Source organism: Dermacentor albipictus, chromosome 2, assembly GCF_038994185.2.
Source record: "Dermacentor albipictus isolate Rhodes 1998 colony chromosome 2, USDA_Dalb.pri_finalv2, whole genome shotgun sequence".
In the NCBI taxonomy this organism is placed as follows: domain Eukaryota; kingdom Metazoa; phylum Arthropoda; class Arachnida; order Ixodida; family Ixodidae; genus Dermacentor; species Dermacentor albipictus.
In genome coordinates this window covers 29,278,134-29,304,111 of record NC_091822.1, presented here as the reverse complement: position 1 = coordinate 29,304,111, position 25,978 = coordinate 29,278,134, and the positions used below count along the sequence as shown (strand labels likewise).

Here is a 25,978-nt window from a genome sequence, read left to right as displayed (position 1 = left end):
TTGCTGAGAGTGAGTGAGCGCTGGAGAACAACGCCCCTGAGATATACAATGCGGGATACAAGGGTCTGTCGCTTCGTACGTCACACGTTCGATGCTGTCCGAAGTCGAATTCAGCGCAAGCATCTCGCTTTCCGAACGTTCGCTTCGCCTGCTGCGCCACTGAGTGGGCCGTGTTCAATTCGCGCTTTCGTCTCACTGTGCTGACAACCGCTGAGCGAACGTTCGGAAAGCGAAATGCTTGCGTGATCTCGTCCCAGAAGCACGTGCCTGCGCCCTCGGCTATTCTCGTGGCTCCCATACATGGTCGGCACTACGCGCTGTCTTGGCGGCAGTTGGGCTTCCCTCCAGTTTGCCGCGTCTTTAAGGGAACGGGAGTGAACCAGGCATAAAAGAGAAAGAGCTCTTTGTCGAGAGGCTATTTCACCCTCAACGCTTATCTGCGCTTATGAACGCGCCTCGTCTTGCAGCCGCTATCAGCCTTTGACCGCTTGTCGCGGGGAGCAGAGACTCTAGAAACAAGCGCCCAGTGCAACGGACCTTCATGCTGTGAGTAGAGCCGCCTCGTTCCAGTACGTTCTACTCGATCGCGCCGCGCTTGGTGGTTACCAAACGCCTGAGAGATATTAGCCGCGATTTTCATTGAAAGTCTCGGACGAAAAATTTCCGTATGATCCGTAGCCGCTGGAAAACTCGTTGCAGGATCGAGCATTATGCGGTCAAATAAAATAGAATGCTCAACACTATATTGATAAGCGTGGCAAGTGATGAGCCTTGTGGACAACGTAGCACGGAAACGACCAAGAAGAATGTTACGCGGTGTTGTCAAGGACGGCGTATAGAAAGCTCGAGGAAACAGGGATAAGTGCCCTTCAAAAGGCGCTCAAGGCCTCTCGGATTCTCCCTCCAAGTCGGTTCATCTTCTGTCTTTGCGATTGGAAGGAAACAGGTTGCTTTGAAGCACAAAGGAAGGAGGGCCAAAGAAAGGTTTTGTTCGACGAGCCTTTGTTGTGTTTTACGAGCGGCCACTGACTACGGAAATGCAAGCTTTGTATGCGAAACAGGAACATGCGCAGACGCGCGTGCGCGTGCATGACAAGAGGAACGATGAAATTAGATTCTTGGGTTTTACGAGCCAAAAACACGATAAGATTATGAGGCACACCGTAGTGTTGGAGTTCGGATTAATTTGGGGCTCTTCGACGTTTTTTTTGCCTTTCGCCTCCATGGCGTATAATGTTAAGTATGGACAGCTGGGACAGTTGGTTGTGATTGGCATTATGAAACATCGTTCCAGCGCACAATTGAACACGGATGCGAACAGAAGGACAACCCAAACGCCGCGTATAATGCGGCCGCCGTGGCCTGGATTTTAAACCTCGGGCTTAGCAGCGCAACGCCAAAGCCATCACGGCGGAGAGTAGGAAAGACGAGACAATGCTGTCGGTGCTATGGGAACGTCCAACCAGTATGGACGAACATCTAGCCAATAACCAGTACGGGGAAAAAGCGCCAAGATTTTAGTACGCGCTTTTCAAGGATCACCTTGTTTCGGTTATCGTCTAATGTTCTTTGTATCGCGCGCATTTACGGTCGTAGGACTAAATATGACATTCACTGCACGGCAAGCACAGCTTCAAAATCTGCTTAACGTGGCCACACTATCAGGAGCAGCTGAATGTTTCGAGCAACTCCTAAAAAGCAAAATGAAAATCACTTGTTTGGGAGCCTTATCACTGCAAGTGTAGTACTCACGGACGTTCCCAACCGCTTCCGTATTCGTTTCTTTGTTTTCGTGCCTCTGATTTATCTCTCCGCTATTCTTTCCGTCTTTTATTTCCCCTTACATTTCCCCCATGCAGTGCGGGGTAGCAAACCAAAATCTCCCTCCCTTTCTCACCACGTGTATATATATATATATATATATATATATATATATATATATATATATATATATATATATATATGGGTCATACAAAGGGAAATATTTGTGCGAAGATTTAATCAACTAAATTTGGTACTTGCATATAAGTTGTCGGAGAAGTGTTAACGAAAAGATAAAATGCAATGTTCCCATGAGAACGCCCACCGCATACACTGAAACGAAACAGAATGTAGATTCTGATGTTCCAATTTCGATACGGGCCTCCGGTTTATCCGTCGCATTGTGTTTTATTTGGTGAGCGCAATAATTATAGCCTTATATTTTATTTGAATGTAGCTTTTGGAGAGGGAAGATATAAGAATAACGCAGTTATATTAATAACGGGGGCAACATGACCCCTAATGCCTTTCAGAGGGGAGTCCATAATGCATTAAGAAGTGGCAGGAACGTATATGCAGGCGGAGGGTGACAGAGGTGCACATAAGTCGCCTTTTCAGGCGGCAGGCGAGCGAAGTCAGTGGAACAGGGAGAAAGTGCAAAGGCGTTGGTCGGGGTGAGCGCGAGAAGCTGTGCGCTGCCGTGGATCGGGGCACAACAGCGAACCGTGAGGATGGCAAGTTGAGAAGCGGGGCGGCCCCTCGTCGAAATGCATGGAAACGGATAAGTCGTTTTTCTCGGCAACCACTACAGCTTGTTGCAGTTCATTGTTGCAGTTTAAGGGAAAAGTTAAACGAGTGACTGCTCGGAGCGGAATTCTCATTTAGGCGGTAAATTTTTAAAATAAAAATTGTTGAATATTGCAACATTTAGAAAAACAATCTTATCACGTGTTCAAACTTGTAACTCAGGTATGAAAAATGAAATCACAGTTTTCTAAACTGCAACTAATATTACACCTAAAGCGGACAAAAGTGATGTACCATACACCACTATGAAGTATATAATTATTATGTGAGTATGATTTTAGCAAAGCACTCGCAAACATTGTAACGAGTTCACGTAAGCTGTATAGTGTCACGTAGTAGTAACAGTGAAGTAACAGTAACAGTGGCGAATCTATGTATGATGATATTGCCTTGCTTAGTAACTCAGGGAACCAATAGCAATGCATGCTCACTGACCTGGAAAGGCAAAACAGAAGAGTGGGTTTAAAAATTAATCTGCAGAAAACTAAAGTAATGTTCAACAGTCTCGGAAGAGAACAGCAATTTACAATAGGTAGCGAGGCACTGGAAGTGGTAAGGGAATACATCTACTTAGGGCAGGTAGTGACGGCGGATCCGGATCATGAGACGGAAATAATCAGAAGAAAAAGAATGGGCTGGGGTGCGTTTGGCAGGCATTCTCAAATCATGAACAGCAGGTTGCCATTATCCCTCAAGAGAAAAGTGTATAATAGCTGTGTCTTACCAGTACTCACCTACGGGGCAGAAGCCTGGAGGCTTACGAAAAGGGTTCTGCTGAATTTGAGGACGACGCAACGAGCTATGGAAAGAAGAATGATGGGTGTAACGTTAAGGGATAAGAAAAGAGCAGATTGGGTGAGGGAACAAATGCAAGTTAATGACATCTTAGTTGAAATCAAGAAAAAAAAATGGACATGGGCAGGACATGTAATGAGGAGGGAAGATAACCGATGGTCATTAAGGGTTACGGACTGGATTCCAAAGGAAGGGAAGCGTAGCAAGGGGGCGGCAGAAAGTTAGGTGGGTGGATGAGATTAAGAAGTTTGCAGGGACGGCATGGCCACAATTATTACATGACCGGGGTTGTTGGAGAAGTATGGGAGAGGCCTTTGCCCTGCGGTGGGCGTAACCAGGCTGATTATGATGATGATGAAATCTATGAATGACGGAACTTTTGTTGGACGGGCTTGTGCCCACAAAAGCAAGTTTCACTCAAAGCACAGCGATAGCGGTGAACACGGTCGGTTATCGTCGAAATCAGAGCTGCCGGTCAACCGCATCGGCTTTTATACATGAGTCATCGAAGGTTTCAAAGTAATCGCTGATGACCGTTTGTCTTCCAGAAAGTTCTGCACAATTCGCGTCGCACATGCAGTCAGATTACACAAGCTTCAGTGACAATAGACAGCAGATAGAACCATCGGTAACATTTGAGAAACTTCCGATACATGGCGGCGCGTTCCGCGCTAAGCGATAACATTTGTTTGACTGTGAAAAGCAGTCTCCCGGAAAAGATAAGCAAGTGCACGTTTCAATGGCCCCTTCTCAAGAAGTATCGTACCTATGCTGCAAACAGCCGAACTAAAAAGAAAAGGCCACTTGTTAAACAAAAGTAAAAAAATAAATTAATGAAACAACTTAGTAACAAAACAACAAAGAAACAGAGCCCGAAGTGACACCGTGAAATAAAAGAAAGTCCAAAATTTAGCTATGCGAAGTCCCAAAGCTCGTCAGCACTGGTAGAACGGCTTAGGTCGCACAACGTGGACTATTTCAGTTCGTGAATGGTGCCGCTGTGATAGCGAAATGCCGTCTGGCGCGACCTTATAGTCCAGTGCGCCAATTGCAGGCTGCCTTGGGTGAGCTCTGCTGTAAAGGCCATTCCTCTGTTGGTGATGAGGACTTCTGGGGCACCATGTCGCAGCAGGATGTACTCGACAAAGAACTTCGCCACTTCGGCTGCGCTACCTTTCCGCAGAGCTTTCCTTTCAGCGAACCGGATGAGGTAGTCTGTCGCCACGACGATCTACGTATTTCGGGATGTTGACGTCGGAAAGGGTCCCAACAGATCCATCCCGATCTGCTGAAATGGTCGGCAAGGAGGCTCGACCGGCTGTAGTAATCCCGCTGGCCTTTTCGGTGGTGTCTTGCATCGCTGACAGTCTCGGCATGTTTTGACGTAATAGGCGACGTCGGCGGTCAGGCGTGGTCAGTAATACTCTTCTTGTATCCTCGATAGCGTCCGGTAGAATAGGAGGTGCCCAGCGGTGGAATCCTCATTTAGGGAGCACAGTACTTCTTGACCTAGTGCTGAGGGAACAGCAACGAGGTAGTTGGCACGGACTGGTAAGAATTTCTTCTTTAGGAGTAGATTGTTTTGAAGAAAAAACGAAGACGATCCTCGCTTAAATGCCCTAGGGACAACGTCAGTGTTCCCTCCCAAATACTAGCCGAGGCCTTTTAGGTCCGGGTCTGCTCGTTGCTGTTCAGCGAAGTATTGCGCGCATATTATTCCAAGGAAGGCGACGTAATCCTCGTTGTCTTGCGGCTGCGGGTCAATAGGGCCACGTGATAGTCAGTCGGCATCAGAATGCTTTCGTCCGGACTTGAATATTACAGTGATGTCATATCCTTGCAGTCTGAAGCTCCACGACACCAGGCATCCTGAAGGGTCTGTAGGAAAAGACACTTCTGTCAGGTTTATTGTCGCAGAGCATTCAGCCATCATAACCTGGCGCACTCAAGGTGATAAGCTTAACATCCGTATTCTCCTGGTCGCGAGCCCATCAGCCTCTGCTCTTCATTGATGCGCCGCACGAGCACGATTTCCAACATCATCCGGGCCAACAATGTCACTTGCACAGTTCCAGAGGACAAAACGTTGAACAGGTCTCGTGAGCTCTGTGCTGTCTGCTAGACGAACTTTGCATGCTGGGGCGTACCCATCGCCCCCCTTAAAGATTTTAACTTTACCTAATCTCCAAAACGTAATGAGTACTTTGTTATCTCTAACAATGACAAGGTCGTCATTCTTTGGCAGGTGAAAACACCTTGTACAGGACCTGAATAAAGTCTTTTACTCCTCCTCCAGCAGTGGGGAGTGCGTGGGCGTTAGCGGTGGCGGTGACCTCAAGCACACCCTTACCTTTTCACGCCCGTCTCCCCGAACACTCCCACTCAGCTCGGGCCGTCTTCCCTTTTGTTCCTACTTGCGGCTCTTCTATGGCGCACCCACAAAGCCGCACTTCTTTCCACGCCTGGGTGTCTCCTGTGTCCGCTCATCACGGAACCGACTCGCGTCCTTCGTTCCCGGTCATTGGCCGATACAGCAGCGTGTGAAATTCCTGCGCTTTGCGGTAGTCGAATAAACTGGGAAACACAACAATAGCAACTCCGTAACCTCAACTGAGTCTTAGATTTAAATATGTGCCGTAAAGAAAATGATTGGAAAGTGAATTAGCGTAAATATTATAATTATTTAATTTTCATTTTGATTTCTTGTAGAACTCTTGCTAATACCAATGTAACTCTTGTTAATATCCATGGTTCTCCTGTTACTGAATCCGAAGGTGCTTGTCGTCTGCAGTGCGCCATTCAAATGGGTTGCGGAAACGCGGTGGGTAAGAAGATGCGGGATAGGGCGGAATCGAAGAAACCGGTTGGGTATCAAAGCGATGGGCCGAGCAGATGGTGGGAAGACCCATGTTTGCGAACTCCTGGCGGACAACTGCCTGGATCAGGGAAACTGTGACTGCAGGTGCATTGGAGGGGCTGGAGTCGAAGGCAGCCGGATAGACGGCCTCGATCTCACGCTTGACGATTCTGGTAACATCGCCAGTGTTGTTGGGACGAGGAGCGTCGGCACAGGAAAATGCCGCTGGGGTGTTGGCAGACGGGCAAACTGCTCGTCGATACGTCGGCTTTTAGCGAGTTCCAGGCGGCGGCACTTTTTTATAACTGCATCGACCATAGCCATGCTGTTAAAAACGAGCAAGTTGAAGGCGTCATCGGCAATGCCTTTGAGAATGTGGGATACCTATGTCGGACTCAGTCATGTGTGCGTCAACTTTGGGGCACAGAGCCAAGACGTCCTGAATGTACGTGACGTAGGGCTCTGTTGACGTTTGCACACGGCCGGAAAGCGCCTTCTGCGCGGCAAGTTGGCGACGTAGGGGTTGTCGAACAAGTCTCGGAAATTTTGCTTAAGCGAATCCCAACTGGTGAGCTCATCTTCGTGCGTCCGAAACCAAACTCGAGGTGTGCCACCGAGGTAAAAGACTACGTTGATGAGCATGATAGTAGGTTCCCACCGATTATTGGCTGACGTGTTCGTACAGGCTGATCCAGTCCTCGACGTCTTCCCCATGTTTGCCCGAGAATACGCCAGGATCACGGGGAGCGGGGAGAGTGATGTAGGTCGTCGAAGTGGCAGCAGGTGTCGGAGCCTGCGGAGTCGAGTTGTCGTCGCCGGGAGCCATGAAGGTAGGCTCAACGTACCGTCCACTGCGAAGCTCCGTGACGAGGTACAGGGAACGTCCACCTCCACCAGATATGTTACGTAGGAAGACGCTGACGAAAAGCTATATACAAGTGTATTTACAAGGCAATACTCCGCACTTGGCCAAGAGGCAACAGCTCGCGCTAGCCTCTAACCGTCGTCGTCGTCTTCACCCTGCTCGCCTCTTTGTCATCGCGAATACTGTTCCGTAGCAATATTAATGGCTTAACCTCCTCCGTCAACTCTAAAGTTAGGCTATTCGCTGACGGTTGTGTTATTTACCGCAACATCTCTTCTCAAGCTGACCGCCAATCTCTGCAATCTGACATTGACTCCTTAACTTCATGGCTAATGATACTAAAGCCTTCAAAAGCTAAGTTGATGTCTTTCACTAAAAAAGCTTCTCGCATTCCAACGTCTTACTTGCTAATAATAATAATACTTCAGTGGAACTTACGACCACGTACAAATATCTTGGAGTTAACTTTCAGTCTGACCTGCACTGGCATTACTATATTAACGTCACCCTTGCTTCAGCAAACAGCCCACTTGGGTTCACTCAAGTGAACCCAAGTTCACTCAAACAGCTCACACACCCCATCACACTTACGTAAGCTGGCTTATATCACTTTGATCCTTCCTAAAATAGAATATGCCTCAGCCATTTGAGATCCTGATCAATACTACATTATTAAAAACATACATCGAAGCCCTGCAGAACCGTGCTGTGCGTTTTATTTTTTCGGATTACTTACGTCACACCAGCGTCACTTCATTGAAAAATCGTGCTGAACTGCACGTGTTATCATGTCGCCGTAAAATCGCTCGCTTATCACTTCTTCATAAGCTCTGCCATCATGGATCACTTCGCGAAGCCTTCTTTAGGCCACCCCCTGCCATCTTTCCCCACCGTGATCACTCTTCTAAAATCGAACGCTTCACGTGTCGCACACTAACCTATGCCAGATCGTTCATACCGCGCACCATAACCGAGTGGAATAACTTGCCATCACACATCGCAACCGTCAGCGACATACATGAATTCCAGAAACTTCTAATCATTAGTGAAAGTGCGTTAACCTTTCTTGTGTCTTGTCACCCCCCCCCCCTTTTTTTTTACACTACAAAGGGTGTTAAAAATGTTCTTGTCTTCTGAACAACATGCATATCTTTATGGTTTTTGTTCCTACTTTTTTGCGGTGTTTTGCCTTTACCTATTAGGTTCACCTGTTGTGTTGTTTTCGTATTTGTTATACAGTAATGGCCTGAGTGCTTTCTATGAACCAATTACCCTCCATTTTTGTGTGCTTGTGATTCGTACTCTCTTTTTGTACACTTCTGGTTTTTATTCGTACTTCGACAATCTTATTGCCCTTGTATGATTACTTTTTGTGATTATAGTTTATCAGTTCCCGTTTTTTTTTTCGTTTTTTCTTGACTTATTACTCATTTATTACATCTGTATGCGTTACGGCAACCCCCCCCCACCTCCTCCCTATGTAGTACCCTCCTGCGAGAGGACCTTTAGGGGTATTCTGAACAAACAAACAAACAAACAAACAAACAAACAAACAAACAAACAAACAAACAAACAAACAAACAAACAAACAAACAAACAAACAAACAAACAAACAAACAAACAAACAAACAAACAAACAAACAAACAAACAAACAAACAAAGAAATAAATAAATAAATAAATAAATAAACTAATGGCCGCCTTATTGAGCAATTTAGATCAAGGGTTAGAATTGTGCTATGTACCAGAGTATTTTTTAATTTGGACCTTCTAAAGAGAAACACCCGGTACATTGGATCGTTAGCCGCTTTATCACGATACCCTGCTGACCTATACACGGCGCCTAATGGTGGAATAGATAGTCCATTGAAATCGAGTGGTATAGACCGAACCAGCAGGTGTTGTCTAGGTAAAAGTTGTTACGCACGCCGAAGAATATTCGTACACTTTCAATGTCTACAAGATGACTCACGTGACGATTATTCGCTGCGTTCATGAAGTGTATAATGTTTCACGCAGGGCATTGGTTCGAGTAGTCCACGTGATTTTCGTGTCAATGATAGTACGTGATTTTATTCAACATCGCTTTCCTTGTATGTGTCATCGTGCTGACGTCCCGCTTCGCATTATGGTCAAGGTTGCCGTCCGTCGCACGCATGCATTCGCTCACATAAACTGCAGGTTAAGCAAAAACGCCAGCGATGACAGTACGTCGCTTCGACTTAGTGCTGAATCGAGAATATGAGCAATATAGTACAATATAATATGACAAAATGCTGAGGCTACGAGTCCGGGAGATAACGGAGAATTGTCAAACAGTCAAAACTTGTCCTAATTAGAAACGTTTAGGGATTTTTCGTTGTTTCATATCGCATGGAGAATTATAGCCTCAAAAATGTTTGTAAACATAGTGATCCACAGTCCTGTGAACGAAGGAAAGCTGAAACTAGAAAAATAAAACACATCAATCAAAAACTTGGCAGTTGTTAGGGGCGGAAAACCACACTTTTATTTGCTAGCACCCAATAGATTGTCATTTCGAGTATCAGGCTATTGCGCGCACAGAGAAGCATAGCCTGGCAGACGTTAAGCTCGCAGCATAGCACTCAATTGCACAACAGCAGCGCGCGCCCGATACAACGATGCACTAAAACTTCTCAATGCACTTTGACATGACAAATCAGAGCGCCCTCCAAAGATGAGATCACGCGCCAACCTCGGCTATCAGTTGTGTCCTCGGGCCAATCGACCGCAACAGCACGATCCAACGCTTACCCGCGCCAGCTCGAGCGGCGCAGATAGACGTAAAAACATTTGTAAGGCTGTCCGTTTGTCGTAAAAGTGTCTTCTTATGTTGACAGCCGCGACGGTTGCGGAAGTTTTGTGTACCGACTTACATTTACTATTGGCACGAGTACTAAAGTTTGCACCTGTTTTACCATTACATACACGTCTTTGTCGACTACAGTGCTCGTCTTTGCAGCGGAGTGTATCGCCACCTTTTTGACCTTACGAACGGTTTTATCTTTGTAAATATGCCCTTTTCGTAAAATCGTTCTTATGCCAAAATTTGTTCGTATGTTCACATAATAAGTACCGCCCCCAGTTTTTGCCATTTATTCCAGCGCAGAGAAAGCAGAAAAAAGAAACAAGACACATTAAATTTCTACATACAGTTGTGCTTGCCACTCTCTACTATGCAGCGTACGATTCTAGAAGCGACAATGACGATGACAAGAAGACGGCAGCACAGTTATTGGCCGATCCCCCAGAGTGGGTTCTGGCCGATCTCTCCCCCTACTGCAGTGTGCCTCAACTGATATCGTGGTTCTGGCACGTAAAACCCCATCATTTTTTATAGCTGTTGTGCTCGAGTCCATCTCCGCTCCAATACCCTGTGCAATGCAAGCGGTCGCCTCGTGGACACGGTGTGAGAGTGCACAGAGGGAACGTTGCCACGCAGCAAGGTGGGGTAAATTTGAGTGGGAATAGCTCAGCTGATAATAAATTTAAGGTATTGAAGCTCCCACGCTCCTCCATTTCTTGCAACACTCGGCAGCCTCGTACACTGCGGTTCACGTTATTTCCTCTTCACTCGCAGACGACATGGACCTGGCCGGCTGGGCCATGGGGAAGGCAGGATAGTGTTGGTCTTCGAGAGCACCGATGACTCTGAGCCTGAGAGAAGTGGCGACGATGCCCCATTCACTTGGAGCGAGGCAACCAAGAGCGTCTGCTGCTATCCGGTGAGGTTGCTAATGATACATATTTGGCGACATCGGGAATCATCAGCCCGCAGGCCGTCAACTTATACTGATCGTTTTTACATAGAACACGCCGAAGGTTACTGCGTGGAGTCGGATGTGTTTCGATGCTGTGGTAGCGGTTGGTTTGATTTTGGAGAGGAGATGGCGAGTGGTGAGCAGGGGGAAGCGAGGAGAGGATGAAGGGAGCGGAAGACGTAGTAACGTTCGCCGACTGGTTGGAGCACGCGATGACGTTTCACGGTTACAGAGCGACGCTTTTTGTACATGTTGGCGAATGCGGCGGCGTCGTGAAGCCTCAGCGTTGTCATCCGATCGGCGAGTGGCCACAGCAGACAGCACGAACGCTCGGCGGGTAGCGCGAAGCAATGGCTGATGGTCGGCTGCGGTGAAGGAGTGGAAGCGAATGCTTTGCGTATACAGCGATTGCCACAGTGCGTGGGAGCTCAGTGACATTTAGTATATAATGGAAAGCAATGAAATTTTGATAGTTTCCGACGCTCCAGCCGACGAAGCTTTCACGTACGGTTGACCTCACGCCGCGGTGACTTAGCGAGTACGGCACTGCGCTGCTAAACACGAGGTCACGGTTCGATGCCCAGCGGCGGCGACCGCGTTCCGATGGGCGCGAAATGCAAGAACGCTCGTGTACCGCGCAGTGGATGCACGTTAAAGAACGCCAGCTGTTCAAACTCAATCCCGAGTCCCCCTCAACGGCTTATTTCTTAATCAGACCGTGGTTATGGCTCTTAAAGCTCCAGAATTTGCGATTCTTTTTGAAGTATGGTTAGCGTAAGTGGCACGAAAAGTACATCCCTCCGTTTAAATTGAAGTTAAGACATCTACAGTAAACTAATTTAGAGTCTTCCCAACAACCCGAGATTGTGATGTGTCCCTAAAATATGATAGAACACCATAACGCTCTCTTTGCATTCTTGGAAATAAAAGAGAGCCTATCGCTTTCCACTATAAGAGGGAAACAGCGTCTCTGACAAACGGCACTCTTGTGACAGCTGAAGGTCTTCCTGCCGAGGGAAGCTGGCCGGCCGAGCTGCCGCTGGGTCTACCCGGTCGTGTTTGGCGGTGGCCTAGTGAGTGGAGACGCCACCCACATTGACGTCACTGCGACCGTCGGAACATGCGTGCTGCTCACGAGCCAGTCGTATCCTAAGGTGAGATCGCCAGGCGTTCGTTCGTGGACTTCACGACTTCCAGTCGTGAACGGTGACCCGACTGGAAGGACATTGAGGGAATCGATCTTCATCACTCCCCAAGCTAGGGCAAGCATTGATGGTGCTTTAACTCTATTTGACGACGTTATGAGGAATGTGCAGGAAAACCAGACGCTGTACTTGGAGAAATGCACTATGCAGTCAGTGAAAGCGCTTTGTGACACAGCATAATTTATAGGGCAGCGCGGTCTGTAGTATACATATCGCTTTCACTCTGGGTGAAATGTGTGAATAAATCGTGCAATGTGTGTGACTGATTCATGTGTGAGTCGTTCTCATCTTTGTATATTGCGTATGGTGCAGCCAGCTTTCACATATTGTATCCGTATGTGCGATTTATCCACTCTGTGTATCTTACATGTGCGCGTGTGCTCCACAAACAATGTGGGAAATGTACGTCTTCAAGTAATTGAGACGCGATGTGTGTTTACCGGCTCTTTGTTAGATTATAAATAATTTTCAATATTGTCTGTGGCAGGTAGCATAATGGCATCCTTGATGTGGAATGCTCAAAACAGATGGACATTACTTCCACGAGAAATTGAAATGGGTAATTTGACTAACCTGTGGCATTTCTGGCCGTAGGTACACACACTCAAAATTGGGTAATCTGTTCAGACTACAAAGAAGCCCTGGATACACTATTACAATGCTATTTTCATGATTTTAACTGCTCGCTTTGCTACGAAATTAGGAAAGCATTAGCCCTTGCTTCTTATCCTGGTCATCAGATTCGTTTGCAATGGATTCCAAGCCGCACTGAAATAACGGTGAGGGAAGTAGCGCACCGAATATATGTTCCGCAGATATATGCGCATATATATATATATATATATATATATATATATATATATATACATATATATATATGTTGTGCATATATATGCGTATATGTTGAATGAACCCCCAACTATATAATTCGCTGTATCCGACGCGGAAACAGCGCTTCAGGCACTTAGATGCAGATTATCAAAGAGCACGTAGTTTGATGAATCGAGAAAATTGTCTTTTTTTGCACAACACTCACTATTTATTACGCTTTTCACGAAATTTTAAGGTAGAGCGGGCTTTAGACACACTCTTGCATCATTTACGTCTCAGTATGGCATACACACCCCGTTCTTTTTATGTTGCATATATATATATATACATATATATATATATATATATATATATATATATATATATATATATATATATATATATATATATATATATATATATATATATACGGTAAAGACCCTCTTGAGACTGCGTACATTCTGGCACCCCGGAAAACATTGTAGGATATATCATCATCTAATGTGGACAATTCCACCAAAATTCGGAGACACTTCGTGATGGTCATCACCCCTTAGACAGACGTCCTTCATCAGTAATAATATTGGTTGGTTTTCTGGTGCTTGCCTATAAACAAAGACAAGCTATAAAAGCCCTGAGCGATTAGCTTGTAGGCTGTGATCTCATTAGTTCCTTGTGAATACTGCTATTGTGTGACAGACATTATTAAAAAAATTATGGGGTTTTACATGTCGAAACCACTTTCTGGTTGGCACGCCACAGTGGCGGACTCCGGAATAATGTCGACCAGCAGGGGATCTTTAACGTACTCCCAATGCATGGGACGCGGGTGCTTTTCCATTTCGGCCCCGTCAAAATGTGGCGGCCGCGGCCGGGATTGCATCTACCAACGTCGTGATTAGCAGCGCAGCATCATAGCCGCTAAGCCACCGCGGTGGTTTACTGTTTTCTGCTGTAGTTTAATATGTGTGTGTTTTAGCTACGATTTTGGGATAGCGGGCTCATCAGTGGCCAAACAACTTACCACATTGTCGTAGTTTTCATAAAAAAACAGTAAATATCTCATTCATGGCCATTCATTGTAAGACATTTCATTACCCGGGGCCCTATAACGTAAAACCATTCCAACATGTTTTTGTTCCAATCTCCTGACGTCAAATTTGCGTAACCACCGACGCAAGCATAGGTCGGTGACCCGCAGTGTTGTCTGAACAGACCGATCGAATCCTCTCCTCGGTTATAAGAGGTCACTTTTGTTTGCTTTAAAAACGAATAACTTTGCCTACAGTGAGCGGCTTGCCTTATCCAATTGGCTGGCAAAGGGCAAGGAGCACACTCAAGTAGAGAGGGAGTCGATGGGGCCGAGCCAGTGAATCGAAAATTGATAACCGAATGAAAAGTGTGGGGCCGGCGTCTGTGATTGGTACGTTTTCCCTTACTTGACTTGAGATGGCTGGCAGAAAATCGCGGTGGCATGCAACGGAAGTTTAAGAATACCGCTAAAACGGATCCTCAGCAAAGAAGAGTTGGCAGAGCGAGATCGGAAACATGCCGAAAGAGCTTGAAAAGGTTACATGGTCACGCAAAAAAACTTATTGTACGCAAATGAGCCCATGCAGGTGCGAGTGGCCAAGGCCTGAAGGATCGGCGGCAGCTATCTTTTATTCCTTTCGGAACGGGTGAGCCTGCGGCTGTTGAGAAAGAGGAAACAGTTTTGTTCGCCATATTAACGCATTTTTAACGCGTACACGTCACTTTGACGCGTTGAGCTTTTGCGGTCTTGTGATGTCGCGTGACAGGCAGGTGAAGTGGGTGCAGCCCCAAAACTTTTCACCAATAGCCAAGGATTCATGGCTAAAAGGGGTCGATTCCGAAATAACAGTTTTTTTGTTTGGTCCAATGATGCATATTCAGTGTTTACGCGTCATATCAGATGGGAAGCTATCGCGGTTTTCGTGACGTCGCGTGAAAGAAAGGCGAAGTGGGAGTGCTTAAAAGTTTTTTGACGAATCGCGGAGGGCTGATTGCCAAACTGGAATAGAAAAGTTTTGAATAGATTTATGTTATAGCGCCCCTGCTATACTAAAGGTTCGTTTAGATTACAACATATGCGTATTGACTGCATATTTATTTTTGTTTTATTGAGATAGCAATTTAAGGACGTTCGAGGCGCATTTGCGCCGCCGCTGTTGTCGTATAACCTTCTGCCACTGACGATGCATGCGCGGTTCACGCGTGCGAGATTAGAAGCCCTCCAGAAACGCGAAGTGCGTTTGACTACAAAAGCGGACGAAGCCAAGTGGAGTAACCGTTACGCTGCGCTCCCCGGAGCCTGAGCGACCTCAAATTGAACTAATTTAAAATACGATACCACGTTCTGGTCTCCGCTGCTTTAATGATTCAATAAACTTCATTGCAAGATCGTGAAGGCCAGTTGTGCCTCGAAAGTGGAGCCCTTATTCCGGGGGTCCCACAGGCCGCAGCCACCGCCTCGACATGGTCAACCAGTTAATGCTAGACAGCCGCTCCCCCCAGGAAGTGAGGGTGTGCTTCGGAAAGGGAGCGACGTCGGGAATGTCTTGGCAAAGCTAGAGCACATGCAGTAGGGCGGTGCGGTCGCCGCAGTATTCGGTTGGACTATTCAGCTGGTCCACGGGAGGGGTAAAGTAGGAATAGGAAAGGGGTGTGAGGAAATTACTCGTCTGTAGTTGTCGCCAACAGACAGCCTGTCGGCGAATAAGGGATGGTGAGGGGTAGTGTAGCCGAGTTGAACGTAGCTCAGCAATCTGGGATGTCTACGAGACCTCCACGCCAGACGTATTTCTCTATGGTGGTAGCTGCTGCTTTCTGCTACCGGGTTCCGATGTGGTCGAGGGAGCCTGTCGTTCGAACTACTATGGTCTCTTTTCCACTCTTTTGGTTCCTATACCTATTCTTATACCTTACGAGAGTAAGTCTTAAGTTGATTGGTGTCAGAATCAGAGAGGCTGAAGGTCAACGAATACCGGATCCGATCGGGAACAGGGAGTATGTTACGATGACTTTAAGCGAGCACTGCGCGAATCTCACTGACAGTGATAGGCATGTCAGATAAGCCATTGTGTTGGGAGGACCCATATAGTCCGCGTAACGTGGCGTGCCTGGTGGTGGGAAGTAACGCCGTCCTAACTGTGCAAAGCACTCGGAGTCTGGAGTGTTAGTTGTGGGGACAAGTTTTCTTATGATTATGGATTTCTCGGAATTTGCTTAGCTGGTCTTTGCCATATGAACGAATTGGGAATAGGTGCGCACAGTACTGAGTTTGCATTTATTTGGTTACAAAGTGAGTGCGAAGTTTTGACTGGCGAGTATCTCAGCGCAACGGGCTGCCTTAGCAGAGAGCTGTGCGTGCACAACCTCGGCTTCCTGTTATAGCGATGGCTGCGCCGTCGTTTATTTAAGCTACGGCGCGCTGCCCATAAGCGAACAAGGTGGGCATCTATGTCTGGTACATTCGGAGTTGTGGTGATAGCGCGTATGTGAACATCTAGCCGGGGTTAGCTGTGTCTGTACGCATTAGGTGAGCCTGTTGGGTACGGAAGTGGTGCAAGAGGATGCGCGGAAGGCAGGCCAGTCCGATAGTGGAATCTTGCACGCCGCTCTCGCAAAGTCTGCTAATGCATTAAGTATAATATTATTGCAGGTAGCCCTGACTGAGTTGTCACTACCTAACTGCTTGTCAAAGTTGTGCCAGGTGCAGGAGTGGCGACCATGATAAAGGCTGAGATCTGGGCACGCATCCCGAGAAACATTTGTGCCAAGACGAGTTGGTGTCGATGGATCAGTAGGTGGTGAGATTGTGCTCCTGGATCAAAGTGCGGAGCTTGCGGCCTTTGGGTGGGTCATGAGGATATCCCCAAGTGGTATGAGGGCGTTGAAATTACACTCAGTAAGTGTGGCTCTACCCTTACACCGCGCTGCTTCAACCAATGTGTCGAAATGTGTATGGCGTTTTTGGGGGCGGCCATAGACATTGAGCAGGCCGAAAGCTTGTGTGTTGCGTTTGCGGGCGCTGGTGTGAAGAAGTTCAAGCATGACACGTGGAAGGTCTTGGTTATGCAATATAAAGTCGACCACCACATGACTAGCGTAGCCACGAGGTGGTCCTGATTGGGACCTTTATATGCAGCGTATAGTGGATACGGAGGAAAATTAGGAAGGGTGTGGGGTTCCTGAATAAATTCTTGTATGGATGCTGTGCGCACACACCTTGTCATTCCCGCTGAGCAGCTGTGCACATATATCACACCGCGGTGTAAGTCAAGCTAAATACATGCGTTCTTTGGACTCTGACCGACGGGTTTCCTTGCCTATCATCTCGTGCACTGTGTATTGTAAATGATCCGGGCGCTGTTCTAAGACAGAACTCGCATACAGGCTCCCTGTCGTGCACCTTCCAGGTATGACCGGGACATCCTTGGGTGCGACACCTGCTACGCCGCTGGCACGTCGCACATAGCACCAACGTTCTGACACCATTAAATGCAGCGCTAGACCTTGCTATGGCGTTCAATGATTCGCCTATGGGCGAAACTGACCATTTTCTTCTACTAGAAGTTCTACGCTAACTTTCTATTTCAGAGTGTGAAAAATAAAACATACAATATTCTGAGGCCGTTTTTGTCGAACATTCGCGTTCGATTCGATTAGTATATTTTAGTATCCAAACCGCCTACTAGGAAGTAAGATAACGCTGAAGAAGTAAAATAAACTTATCCCAATAAAGGCGCGTGCATAAGCGTTCAATCCATACTGTTCGCAAACGTCGAGATGGAGTTCGCAAAAAGTTACGTGTGCTTGAAAACCACCATAGACGTCCGGTACGTTCGCCAGTACCGATGTTGTCACCGATTATTATTTGGCAAGACGTTCAATGCTCTTATATTTTTACATTTTTTTACCGTCTTCACAAGACCAGGTCATCCTTCTTGGCTTGCAATATTTGCGACGCTTCTGACATCACCTACTTATCGCCAAATAGTTATGCTCTTACCTCAAACACAATAGTTGTTACATTGGGCTTTCATGCCTTTGTCTGTGTCCGCAGTTCCTCTTGTTTTTCTATGTAAAGAGCGAAATTTAAAACTATTAAAAAAAGAAAGAAAATACGTTTGAGTGATGCGTATGCAGTGGTCACATGGACTCACAAATTACTTATGTGTGGTGGAGAAGAATCAGGGGAATCAAAAGGGCTCTACCAATACTGAAACATAAACTCGGTATGTGTAACAATGCACATTCAGGTAGAACTTCAGTGCAACCTCTTACCAATGTCTGCGCTCTCAACGTTTTGGCTTGTGTAAATTTCGCCCCACTCATGGTTGGAATGACTTATTCAGCTCTAGTCTGTCAGCAAACGCAGGCGGTAATTGTAAACGGCGGCCGATGTCACGCGTTTCTGGCGTTACACACTCGTTCGCCACCAGGTCTACCAGTCGAAGCCCGGAGAGTCGTCGGTGCAGCATTGCACCTACACTGTGCAAGATGGCGCTTTGCTCTGTGTGCTGCCCGACATCACGGCGTGCTTTGCGGACGCCTGCTTTGACCAAACACAAACAGCGCATCTCTCGGCCGCGGCCAACGTCGTCCTGCTCGACTGGTACATCGCTGGACGCGTGGCCAACGGCGAACGGTGGGCACTGACCAGGTACGTTCACCCGCTTCGAAGCGGTGCAGAGGTGGCACACACGGCACGTGAAATGGGTCACTGCAATGATTGAAGTAGGGCAGTATTCGTAAGGAAGAATTGAGCCCAGCCCGACTTTTACTAGTTGGTACGTAAATGGAACTTCCTTATATATATATGGAATTTCATATATATATATAAGGCCATAGTGTCGAATTTTTGCAGCTACACCCATCCTGTAGTTCTAGCACTCGCAGTGACTAGCAGAGTGTATATAGTCGTGTTGCACTACTTTGACAATAACGGCTTGAAGAATCGCAAGGCCATAAGGAAGGTTTTCGTGACGCGTACACGTCAAAAACGCCTGGCCCTAGAAAAAGGTCGACAGCGCTATGCCCTCGGACACGCGATGCAATCCGCAACACGAAGGCAGGGATGCCCGCAAAGGATTCTGCAATGAGCTTGATTATGGTTTTGTTTTCAACGTGTCAACTAAAGAAACCGGAAATGAAGGTTGTTCGTATGTGGGCATGTACGATGCTAAGGCATCATAGCCATAATCTATTCGAGGCGATCATCTCAAAGAGGGACTTGGTCTACAATATTTACCGCGCTCTACTTGGCCAAACCCCCGTTACGGATACGAGCCATACTTTGGAAATCATAATCATCATTAGCACGCGGCCATCATCTAAAACAGCTAGTTGGTGGCCGGATATACACCGCCGGCTTCTTGGCTAGTTATCTGTAGTGAATCCGAGCCATAGCTTGGAAATCGTGATCCTCATCTACAGTTGACGACCATCTGAAAGAGTAGTTGGTGTTGGCACGAGTGTAGTACTGTGCGTCTTTGGCTTAATCCATGGTTGGACGTTTCTTAGAGACAAAGGGAGGCTGTGGAGAGTCGTACCCTTGACAGCACTGAAGGAATCCGAAGAGAGAGAGAGAGAGAAAGGTGGAAGGAAAGGCAGGGAAATAAACTAGACTGACTGGCTTATCTGGCTTCTCTACCTAACTTGTCTGCCCTGTGCATTACATGGCCGGCCAACCCGTATCTTTTTTCTCTTAACGTAAAGTTACACGCAACCCCCGATTGCTTTCTTAGCGATCGCGGCTCAATCTCGCGCGCGCAAGGCAGGAAAGGTGGAAGCACGCCGTCTTCCGTAGCGCTTTAGGAACCGGGGGAAGGGGAAGTAAGGGGAGGGGAGTTATACTTCGGCCACTACTGCGTATCGCGCGACCACGCGCCGTCTCGCGGTCGCACGGACTTTGTCTTGAAAGGGATCTGCTCCGGGGCAGAGTCTAGGTGGGCCGACGGCTCATAGCTTTGAATATGCTGTGTTCAGGCCGCTCAGTTTGCGTTTAAGCGATAGGCAGCACGAAGGTCACTGCGCTCGCTGCTGCTGCCGCGCTTCCTCACGCCAGCGTTTCGACAGCGAGTGTCCACGCTCATCGACTGAGATGTGTTTATCTCTGCCTGCGCACGCGTGACGCTGTACTTGTTAGTTTAGTTAGTAAGCGAGTGTTTACAAGTTTATACGACCCAAAAAAATACTCTTGGGTTGAGGACTTATGGAGTCGCCACCTGTCGGAAGCGCCTCCCTTGCGTAGTATAAGGGATCCCGCGGCGCGCTCCTCCCATCACAATAATAATAATAATAATAATAATAATAATAATAATAATAATAATAATAATAATAATAATAATAATAATAATAATAATAATAATAACATTTATTGCCACTTTGTAGAGCATACAGAGAGGTTCAGGCCCGTCAAAGCCAACAGGAGGCTTGAAGGACTGGGCCCTGCAGTTAACGGCAGAGGTTACAAAATGGCAACAACATGCAGAACATTGAAAGGAACAATAGGTTCAGCTGAAAAAATAGAAAAACAAGGCAATCACAAAACCAGGGGCGCTATAACATAAAACTATTCCAAACTTTTCTATTCCAATTCTGCTATCAGCCCTCCACAATTGGTCAAAAACTGTTTTCGACCACCCCCACTTCACCTGTCTGTCACTCGACGTCACGAAAACCGCGATACCTCCCCATCAGATATGGCGTGTATACACTGATTATTCATAATTTGACAGAAAAAATAAAAACAATTATTTCTGATTCGACCCCTTTTCGCCATTAGCCCTCGGCTATTGGAAAAAAGTTTTCGGGCAGCACCCACTTCACCTGCCTGTCACGCGACGTCACAAAACCGCAAGAACTCACCGCGTCAAAGTGACGTGTACGCGATAAAGATGCATTAATATGCCGAACAAAACTGAATTTTCTTCGGAATAGCCGCAGGCTGCCCCGTTCCGAAAGGAATAGAAGATGGCTGCCACCGATCGCTCAGACGCTGGCTACTCGCACATGCCAGAGAGCTGGGTGTATTTGCGTATAATAAAACTTCTTGCGTGGCCGTGTAACGTTCTCGAGCACTTTCGGCACGTTTACCCCCTCATTCTGCCAAATATTTTTTGCTGAGGATCTGTTTTAGAGTCATTCTTGAGCTTCCGTTGCATGCCGCCGCGAATTTCGACCAGCCACCGCAAGCTAAGTAAGGGAATGCCGACCAATCGTAGACGACGACACCACCCTCTTCATCCAGTTATCGACTTTCAGTGCAGTGGCTCGGCCCCATCGAATCCCTCTCCACTTGAGCGTTTTCCTCGCCTCTTGTCAGCCAATTAGATACGACAAGCCGCTCAGTGTAGGCAATGTTATTCGTTTATCAAGCAATCAAAACTGACCTCCTATGAACGAGGACAGCGTTTGATTGGTAGTTCAGACAACCGTGTGAGTGACCGCCCGGTGCTTGCTTTCGTGGTTACGCAAATTTGACGTCAGGAGATTGGAATAAAAACATATTGGAATAGTTTTACGTTATAGGGCCCCAGTATCAAGGACATCCGTACTAACTCCAAGAAAACAAAGCTTAAAATACATAATCTCATACATCTAAGCACCAACTGTAAAAGAATACAAGAATCAACTCAATGTTTTCAAATGAGTTTTTAGGTTCCGCATAGAGTTTACAGCAAAAAGTTCTTCTGGTAGCCCATTAAAAATGTCCGGCACATAAGCACACCGTCTTGCCTTTCCATACCTTGTTACACTCCGTGGTACAAATATCGAATGGTATTTCGCAACTTCCGGTTAGGATCATATTTAATTAAAAATTCTGAATTCCAAAAGTGGCGATGAACAACTGTTTGTACAAAAAGAGAATGGAATGAAGGAAGACGTAAGGAGCTGAAAATGTCGGCCCCGGAAGGGATATGACAATTATATGCATTGTTCTTTGACATGTTCTTTAAGATGCTATCAATTCGGCAATGCCAACGGGAAGGACATGACGCAAATAAGGTAATTCCGTATCGAAGAACACTATACGCAAGTGCATAAATTGCAGTTTTCTTTACATACATTGGAGCCAAAGATCTAATAATAAAGAGTGACCATGAAACCTTCCGCAGCCTGGTACAAACGTAAGCCAAGTGGTCATGCCATGATAAACTGCTATCGAAAATCACCCCGAGGTATTTGAAGGAATTTACATATTCAACGGGTTCGCAACAACAAGAGAGAGAATCATGATCATGTAAAAATACTTGTTTGTCTATAAGGGCTGTCTTTAGCGGATTTCTGAAACATATTATTTTGGTTTTCTGTGTGTTAACTGAAATTCCGTTATCAGTGAACCATTTCATTACATGCATCACGTTTTCCTGCAACGTATTAACTGCAGTCTCGTACTTTATATGTCTTGTGAGCAAAACAGTGTCGTCTGCGTACTGAAATATGGAACACTTGGAAGTTATTAAGCTCAAGTCATTTGTAAATATATTAAAGAGTATTGGGGACAGAATGGATCCTTGTGGTACACCAGCCTTCACAGGCAGCTTGCTACTATATTCTGATTGGTTGTTTAAACTAACAATTTGAGAACGACCACTCAAAAAATTCTTGAGATTGGCATAAAAGGGACCTCGAAAGTACAGGTTTTCTAAAAGAATAGTATGGTTAACAGTATCAAAAGCTTTCTTTACGTCTAGAAAGAGGTCTAGAAAGAGTTTTCCTCAAATGCTGCGTACAATCGGTATGCAAATTCCTCCAGAAGATGTATGGTGCCCCTTCCTGGGATGAAACCATATTGACGGTTCGAAAGGACAGCAAATTTGTTTAAGAACGACATCATGCGTTCAAATAGAAATTTCTCCAGTATTTGCGAAAGGATAATAATAATAATAATAATAATAATAATAATAATAATAATAATAATAATAATATCATCATCATCATCATCACCATCATCAGCCTGGTTACGCCCACTGCAGGGCAAAGGCCTCTCCCATATTTCTCCAACAACCCCGGTGATGTACTAATTGTGGCCATGCCGTCCCTGCAAATTTCTTAATCTCATCCGCCCACATAACATTCTGCCGTCCCCTGCTACGCTTCCCTTCCCTTGGAACCCAGTCTCTAACCCTTAATGACCGTCGGTTATCTTCCCTCCTCATTACATGTCCTGCCCATGCCCATTTCTTTTTCTTGATTTCAACTAAGATGTTACTAACTCGCGTTTGTTCCCTAACCCAATCTGCTCTTTTCTTGTCCCTTAAAGTTACACCCATCATTCTTCTTTCCATAGCTCGTTGCGTAGTCCTCAATTTATATAGAACCCTTTTCGTAAGCCACTAGGTTCTGCTCCGTATGTGAGTACTGCTAAGACGCAGCTGTTATACACTTTTCTCTTGAGGGATAATGGCAACCTGCTGTTCATGATCTGAGAATGCCTGCCAAACGCACCCCAGCCCATTCTTATTCTTCTGATTATTTCTGTCTCATGATCCCGATCCGCAGTCACTACCTGCCCTAAGTAGATGTATTCCCTTACGACTTCCAGCGCCTCGCTACCTATCGTAAACTGCTGTTCTCTTCCGAGACTGTTAAACATTAATTAGTTTTCTGCAGAATAATTTTTAGACCCACTCTTCTGCTTTGCTTCTCCAGGTCAGTGAGCATGCATTGCAGTTGGTCTCCTGAGTTACTAAGCAAGGCAATATCATCAGCCAATCGCAAGTTACTAAGGTATTCTCCATTAGCTCTTATCCCCAGCTCTTCCCAATCCAGGTCTCTGAATGCCTCCTGTAAACACGCTGTGAATAGCATTGGAGAGATCGTATTTCCCTGCCTGACGCCTTTATTTATTGGGATTTTGTTGCTTTCTTTATGGAGGGCTACGGTGGCTGTGGAGCCGCTATAGATATCTTTCAGTATTTTTACATACGGCTCGTCTACACCCTGATTCCGTAATGCCTCCATGACTGCTGAGGTTTCGACTGAATCAAACGCTTTCGCGTAACCAATGAAAGCTATATGTAAGGGTTGCTTGTATTCCGCACATTTATCTATCAGCTGATTGATAGTGTGAATATGGTCTATTGTTGAGTAGCTTTTACAGAATCCTGTGCCTGGTCCTTTGGTTGACAGAAGTCTAAGGTGTTCCTGATTCTGTTTGCGAATAGCTTAGTAAATACTTTGCAGGCAACGGACACTAAGCTGATCGGTCTACAATTTCTCAAGTTTTTGGCGTCCCCTTTCTTATGAATTACGATTATGTTAGCGTTTGACATAGTAGCTCTGCGGAAACCCGCAAGGTGGAGACAAGTAATGAATAAAGGGAAAATCTGCCCTTCGACTTCGCCCTGCTATCTGCTAGTCGCCTGGTTAGCTCAGATGGTAGATCGGCTGCCCGGGAAAGGCGGTGGTCTCGGGTTCGAGTCCCGGACTAGGAGGAATTTTTCTTCAACTATGAGACTTTTCTTTCGAGGAACCCGTATGGGTTTCCTTTGTAGCAGTTGCTACGATCGGGTAAATGTCTGATTTTCTCTTTATTCATGTTAGCGTTCTTCCAAGGCTCCGGTACGCTCGAGGTCACGAGGCATTGCGTATACAGGGTGGCCAGTTTCTTTAGAACAATCTGCGCGCCATCCTTCAACAGACCTGCTGTTACCTGATACTCCCCAGCTGCCTTCCCCCTTTGCATAGCTCCCAAGGGTTCCTTTACTTCTTCCGGCGTTACTTGCGGGATTTCAAATTCCTCTAGACCGTTCTATCTTCCATTATCGTCGTGGGTGCCACTTGTACTATATAAATCTCTATAGAACTCCTCAGCCACGTGAACTATCTCATCCGTATTAGTAATGATACTGCCGGCTTTCTCTCTTAACGCATACATCTGATTCTTGCCTATTCCTAGTTTCCTCTTGACTGCCTTTAGGATTCCTCCGTTCCTGAGAGCACGTTCAATTCTATCCGTATTATACTTCCTTATGTCAGCTGCCTTACGCTTGTTGATTAACTTGGAAAGTTCTGCGAGTTATGTTGTAGCTGTAGGGTTAGTGGCTTTTACGCATTGGCGTTTCTTGATCTGATCTTTCGTCTCCTGCGATAGCTTACCGGTATCCTGTCTAACGAAGTTACCACCAACTTTTATTGCGCACTCCTTAATGATGCCCATAAGATTGTCGTTCATTGCTTCAACACTAAGGTGCTCTTCCTGAGGTAAAGCCGAATACCTGTTCTGTAGCTTGATCCGGAATTCCTCCATTTTCCCTCTTACCGCCAACTCATTGATCGGCTTCTCATGTACCAGTTTCTTTCGTTCCCTCCCCACGTCTAGGCTAATTCTAGTTCTTACTATCCTATGGTCACTGTAGCGCGCCTTGCCGAGCACGTCCACATCTTGTATGATGGCAGGGTTAGTGCATAGTATGAAGTCTATTTCATTTCTAGTCTCGCCATTCAGGCTCCTCCACGTCCACTTTCGGCTATCCCGCTTGCGGAAGAAGATATTCATTATCCGCATATTATTCTGTTCTGGAAACTCTACTAATAGCTCTTCCCTGCTATTCCTAGCGCCTATGCCATATTCACCGACTGACTTGTCTCCAGCCTGCTTCTTGCCTACGCTAGCATTGAAGTCGCCCATCAGTTTAGTGTATTTTGTTTTGGCTTTATCCATCGCCAATTCTACGTCTTCATAGAAGCTTTCGCTTTCGACTTCCTGGTCATTATGACTGTATGTAGGGGCGTAGACATTTACGACCTTCAATTTGTGCCTCTGATTAGGTTTCACAACAAGGCCTGCCACCCTCTCGTTAATGCTATAGAATTCCTGTATGTTAGCAGCTATATTCTTAGGAATCCGAGTCCGAGTTGTCGTCTCTCTGCTAAGCCCCGGTAGCACAGGACGTGCCCGCTTTTTAGCACAGTATACGGTTCTTTTGTCCTTCTAACTTCGCTGAGCCTTATTACATCCCATTTACTGCTCTCTAATTCTTCCAATAGCACTTGTAGACTCGCCTCACTAGATAACGTTCTAGCGTTAAACGTGGCCAGGTTCACATTCCAATGTTAATTTAGTT

At 46.3% G+C, this 25,978-nt stretch overlaps 1 protein-coding gene across 4 annotated transcripts in view; it reads left to right on the top strand.

The window, feature by feature from the left end:
* Positions 1-349: 349 nt before the first annotated feature.
* LOC139055355 (urease accessory protein UreD-like) overlaps positions 350-25,978 on the top strand; it is a 91,705-nt gene continuing 66,076 nt past the window's right edge. For 2 of the 4 annotated variants that reach the window (XR_011511700.1, XM_070532789.1), the window contains exons 1-4: positions 412-546; positions 10,686-10,830; positions 11,862-12,020; positions 18,347-18,567. Coding sequence is in view for 3 of the 4 variants with exons in the window: in XM_070532789.1 (XP_070388890.1) it covers positions 542-546; positions 10,686-10,830; positions 11,862-12,020; positions 18,347-18,567 (530 nt within the window). In the remaining variant the exon portion in view is untranslated. Of the gene's footprint in view, positions 547-10,685; positions 10,831-11,861; positions 12,021-18,346; positions 18,568-25,978 lie in introns of all 4 variants that reach the window. The other 2 variants (XM_070532787.1, XM_070532788.1) reach the window with 2 other exon arrangements.